The sequence below is a fragment of the Henckelia pumila genome, chromosome 3 (assembly GCF_033568475.1).
Source record: "Henckelia pumila isolate YLH828 chromosome 3, ASM3356847v2, whole genome shotgun sequence".
Taxonomy (NCBI): Eukaryota; Viridiplantae; Streptophyta; class Magnoliopsida; order Lamiales; family Gesneriaceae; genus Henckelia; species Henckelia pumila.
The window spans coordinates 67,365,157-67,371,683 of record NC_133122.1 but is presented as its reverse complement, the minus strand read 5'-3'; the positions used below and the strand labels follow the sequence as shown (position 1 = coordinate 67,371,683).

The 6,527-nt window shown below is 28.8% G+C and overlaps 1 protein-coding gene across 1 annotated transcript; it reads right to left on the bottom strand.

The window, feature by feature from the left end:
- Window positions 1–351: 351 nt before the first annotated feature.
- LOC140888950 (uncharacterized) lies at window positions 352–858 on the bottom strand. Its single transcript, XM_073296644.1, has one exon. The coding sequence runs from the start codon at window positions 856–858 to the stop codon at window positions 352–354; it is 507 nt and encodes a 168-aa protein (XP_073152745.1).
- Window positions 859–6,527: the final 5,669 nt, after the last annotated feature.

Sequence of the window (6,527 nt, the reverse complement as noted above, 5' to 3'; positions counted from 1 at the left end):
CACTCATTTTCTGAATTCATTGATTTATCATTTTGACCACTTTCAATATTTTTCTCTTGGTCATTACCACACTTTTTGGAACTTCCATTCTTTTGAACATTATTATTAATATAACCATCGATACAGTAACGAGGTTTTTCATGCCCACAGCCATATGGATGAAAGCGTCCTCGACCGCGCCCACGGCCACGACTACGCCCACGACCACGATCGAATCCGGTCTTATTTTGTTTCATCTTTTCATTATGCATTGCCACATTCACTTCAGGGAATGAGTTGGCACCCGTGGGACGAATTTCATGATTTTCATCAATAACTCGTTATTTTGCTCAGCCACAAACAAACATGAAATCAAATCAGAATACTTCTTGAAACCTTTCTCTCTATACTATTGTTGTAAGTCAACATTAGAGGCATGGAATGTGGAATATGTTTTTTTTCCAATAAATCATCATCAGTTATTTTCTCTCCACACAATTTCAATTGTGAACTGATGCGAAACAATGAAGAATTGTATTCACTTACAGACTTAAAATCTTGTAAGCGCAAGTGCATCCAATCATAACGTGCTTTTGGAAGAATCACCGTCTTTTTATGGCTATATATCTCTTTCAAATTATTCCATAGATCAAGCGGATCTTTTATCGTCAAATATTCAATTTTCAAACCATCATGAAGATGGTGACGAAGGAATATCATAGCCTTTGCACGGTTTTGCGGGGATTCTTTATTTTCCACTTTGATGGTATCTCCAATACCCATAGCGTCTAGATGTATTTCAGCATCTAGTATCCAAGAGAGATAATTCTTGCCGGAGATATCAAGAGCGGAAAATTCGAGCTTTGAGATATTCGACATGATAAAATCTATATGACACAAAATTCATAAATATTGATTAATACACAATAACACAAATGTATATAAAGGTTTAAAGTTAGACATGAAAATTTGACGGTGAACATAAAATTAGTACGTGCACAACAATCATATATATGATATTATTCATGTTAGAAATTTAACAAATTAACAAAAGGACAAGCACTAAAAAAATAAAATCATCGAAATTGAAATATTTGTTATAAATCATAAAAAAATAAGAGAGATGAGTAGAGAGAATTTATGAGAGAAAAGATAATCATATGAGTCAATACTCAGGTGCAATTTTCATTGAACGCAATCACCCCTATTTATAGGAAAAGATTACAAGATACAAATCTTCACAAATATTATCTTAACATATTTATCTTGATCACGTATCTTTAAAAGATAATCATCTATAATAATAATATATTTATAACATTTCCCCTTAGATGATTATTTGCACAAGCAACTGATTCTTAAAAATCTCCATTTGGTAAGATGGATGGTCAGGAACTTCATCGGGACTCAAGTGCTGTCTCGTTAAAACCTTGACAGTAAAACCCCGTGGGAAAAAGCTGAACGAAGAAAAAAGAGTACAACAACATATACTTTTTTTGGATGTCTTTCCGACGATAGAAGCACCTCGTTAAAACCTTGTTAGGAAAAACCGAGTGGGACAAAATCCTAATGAAAGAAACAGAGTACGACATCTCTCGCGATACTTGTTAATTGCCTCATTAAAAACCTTGTTATGAAAAACCACGTGAAAAAAATCATAGACAAGGGAAAAAGAGTACAACTTTGATTCCTCCCCCTCTTGCAAGCATCACTTGAAATTATTAACTCTTAATATTTCAATCTTATGCACTTATTTTCCAAAAATTGATTTAGATGTTGATTTGTCAAATACATGGTACTTCAAGACCAAATATATTTTATTCTTCTTCAAGTTGACAAAAATAATATTTCGAGCATCAAATTCTTCGATGATGTTTTTAAATATATCACCGTCAAATCAGTGCATTCATGACAAATGCAAATATTTTCTCATAATCTAATTAAAATACTTTGAGAAACTTTGCTAATATTTGCTCATAGCCCCATATCATTATTATTTAAAGTTCAACAAGTTGTAGTTCAAAATAATCATCATTTTGCATAATAGCAAAACACACGAATGATTATATCATTTCGATCCCAAATAATTTGTGAAATATCATATTTTGATATACTTGTTATTCTTCAGGAATAACATAATCCAACTTGGATTTATTAAAATAATTGGTCGTTCAAGCTTATAGCGTCCTTTTTCATTTACTTGCAAATAATATAAAATATGGTCCTGCAGGACGTCGGTTTATTTTATAACGACCAGCCTTCGTTATTCTTTTCACATTGAGATATTCACTCATTTTCTTTAAAGGGGTTCTTCGTCACTAAAGACGATTTAAATTGTTCAACTCGAACATAAATGAAGCTAAACGATCTTATACATAAGATCAAATAATGTATTTGAGATTTAAACTTTGAACATCATGTTCACTTTATATTTCATTGGGATCGATCTCAAATATTCTTGTAGCTTCTACTTCCTCCCCCTCAATGTTGGAAACATTGTTTTACAAGAATAATAAATGAGAATGTCGCGTCATAAAATCTCATTTCTCAAGATAATTGATCATAAGATTCAATATATTTTCAACATATTTACAATCCCTTCAAAAGATTTATTGTAGTGCATTTCTCGCACAAACATTAACTTTCAGTACATGAGCATTTGGCATAATATTTATAATATATCTTTCAGATATCCCCAAATATTACGCATTTATTCTCATGGTTTAATAGTTGATTGGAGGCAAAATAAATCAACTAAATCAATGTATTTATAATCATGAAATTGATATGCATATCCTCTTTTGATCAAGCTTGTCTTGATTACATATTCTGGAAATTTTCCCAATACGTATTTTTGCAAACATCATGTTGCGCTTCGTGGGCCCACGTTATTTATTATTCCAAATAATATGTGGATTCTCTATCAATTTGAGCTAATGATAGTGATATCAAATTTGATAAGCCAATAAGAATTCATAAAATCTTCTGGATCTTTGATTCAAAAACATCCATATTTATCGATCCATGAACTTTTGGCTTGTTCATTAACAACTTTGTGCACTATCAATAGTTTTTCAACTATTTATATAATTTGAATGCTCAATTCAATCCATTATGCCAAACTCTGAAAGTATTTGTATCAATGATACTTTTGGAGCTCTTTAGCTCTTCTAAAAATATTGATTTGTAATATACTATTTAAACCAAATCAATATCTACTAGATTCAAAAATACATATACGTCATTATTGTGTATCACTATTTTATAATATCAAGCACATCATCTTTTTTCATGGCTAATTGCATTAATCTCCCCTGTGAAAAGTCTAATAATCATAAAACTCCCTAAGAAATATTAATAGGCTAATGCATCCCTCAATTTTTTAAAATGTAGCACATTTCACCCATATGTTATACAAACTCGGGCACATTTATACCCTCTCATAGTGGTTTTTATGCTAATTTTTTTAAAACATAGGGTCTAACATGCTATTAATTTTACACATGGTGTTTTATGCCTTTTAGACTTTCCACAGGGGGTGTGGATGCAATTAGCCCTCTTTTTTCATTGTCAATCAAGCGATCTTATAGATCTTTCAAACATTCAATCAACATACGATGAAACATATGATTTGGATAGACATCAATGGTCTCCACAAACTTTATATCTTGCTTGATAGATATCAATAAATCTTTTTACGTACTTCAGGTACGATAGTGATACGAGATACCGATGTACGTATAGTACAATACTTGATTATGACGTATATCTCAATATTTTGTGCCGAGTTTATGATTCACATCTCGCTTCATACGATATGACATATTCTTCCTTGAAGAATTAAACTACAGTGTATCAACTGTGTTCATTGGCACTGCCATGTTCTCTTAAAAGAACGGACAACATTAATCAGACATCTTTCATAATTGTTTTCCTTGAACAAAATACTATAAATAAGATATTATAATTAAAGAATAAAAAATCGGACGTGCCTTTTCAAATACCTGTATGCATCAAGTAGATCGTTTACCTTCAACAGTAACATTCGATCTATAACGAATATCGTTCTACATTAAATTCATGTTCCTACATGTAAGATAATAACATGTGATAAAAATACTCTATCATTCATTTAAAAAATGATAGCTTAATCAAATGATTGAAAAAATTCAAAATTTATATCCACAATCAAAATTGAGCAATTTAAAATCCATAATCAAAATTTTATGGAATAAAGATGTAACAACCCAATATATCCTTCAAATATAAAATTTCTCAAATAAAAAAATTTATCACCAAATTGCATAATCAATATCTCATGCAATATATTGACTAATAGATTCACAAAATTTGTAGTTCTTATTTTATATCATCAAAATAATTTATGTGAATCAAAACACATGCTAGAGTTTTTCAAAATTTAGTTTAAACATAAATAAAAACTCAATTTGTCAAAAATAAATTAGTTCAATAAATAAATAAAATGGCTTGAAGTTAGTCATATATTAACCCCTTAATATCATCATGCATAGGCTACCATCAATCTATCGTCGTCGTTACCCAATATAGATGATGATCCAATTCATTGGGTTTAACGTTTATTTTTCTTTTTCGATTGATAGTGTTGCGATCTCACTACCGCACATTCATCATCGTCAATCAATAGCCTATGCAGTTCATCATTGAACATCAAGTCGCTATTCATAAAAATAATGACAAATAATATATCATGCTTCTTCTAGAGCATTAAAAACAAATATATGATTTGAATCGATATCAAGTCAATATCTTTTGATATATATCTCACATATATCTTTAATAATATTTTCTTATGGATATTGACAATTTTAAATCATAGATCGATATACATTGAGAAATTGTACTAAATTTCCCAATTCATAAGATCCTCAACAACCAAAAGAGCATTAAATTATATTCTTCGAGAATATTTCCAAATCTTGGATCTTATATTAATATTCTTCATGAATATTATCAAATCTTGCATCTTTTTATCAATATTTCAATATTGATATATTATGACATGAGAACAATTTCTTCAATGATATTTATAGATATTTGATATCATATCAGATATCAATCATGATTTTTTCACTTTCTCAATATACGAAATCATATATCTCATCTTTATCATGAATCTATTCAGATTCTTAATATAATTATCAATATATTTGATCTTATGTCAGATCTTAATCTTGAATATCTCAATATTCAATATATTATATCATGAATTCATGAATATCTTTCGATATATCAAAATTGTAATCAGGAATCTCTCAAAATTCTCAATATATTATATCATGATCATGAATTTCTTCAAATTTTCAATATAAAATCATGTTGTGGTACTTTATAGCCATCAACATATTCATGATATTTCATGGGCACCAATATATAAATTGTTTTCATTGTGCTACTTTTAAAACACCAATGAATATATCTTTGTGCTACTTCTAGAGCACCAATGAATATCATTTGAGTATTGACAACACGTTGTGCTATTTCAATAGCATCAATAAAACGAGAATTATTTTCATTATCAGTTGGTTACAGCATCGTGCTGATAACGTGTTATAAATCATAAAAGAATAAGAGAGATGAGTAGAGAGAATTCATGAAAGAAGAGAGAATCATATGAGTCAATACTCAGGTGCAATTTTCATTGAACGCAATCACTCCTATTTATAGGAAAAGATTACAAGATACAAATCTTCACAAATATTATCTTGACATATTTATCTTGATCACATATCTTTAAAAGATAATCATCTATAATAATAATATATTTATAACAATATTCAATTTCTAAATATCAAATAATGATGTGAATCTATATTCATGCAATTTATATGTGTACGTGTATCAACCTCCATCAATATTATAATCCAAAAACAAGATCACTCATTATTTTTCAAAATAAAAATCATGCCGCTTCACCGAACATAAAACAATTGGGTATCGAAAATAAATGAGTTGGTGCATCGAATTTATATACATGTCAAGGTCATACTTTTGAAAGAGAATAATATCAATTTAATCATGAACATGCCGTGAAAAGACGAAGAAGAAAAATATGATAAGCTCGTGCTAATAACGTGTTATAAAAAAAAGCAAGAAACTAATCAAAGAATATGCAAAGAAAATAAGTAATGCAATATATCAAAAGTATTACATAAGTGACCTATTTATAGGTACAAGAAATTCTCGAGTATGGTAACTATGATATTACAGGGAAGTGATATTATCTTGATTATTTACCATCTTCCGAAGATTTAATTATGACTTTTTCCCATCACCCAAATCTTTAACATCCATAATATTATAACATTATTTTATATATATCCTATTATTTTGAAATATATCATATCATATTCATATTTATTCATTATTATTTATCATTACTAAATGTACGTATATGTATTTTTTATTTATATAATATAAATATAAAATATAAATTATGAACTGAACTTTCTTTTTTCTTTTCTTTTTTCTTTTCTTTTTTTTTTTAAAAAAAAAGGTTTTGCGTTTGA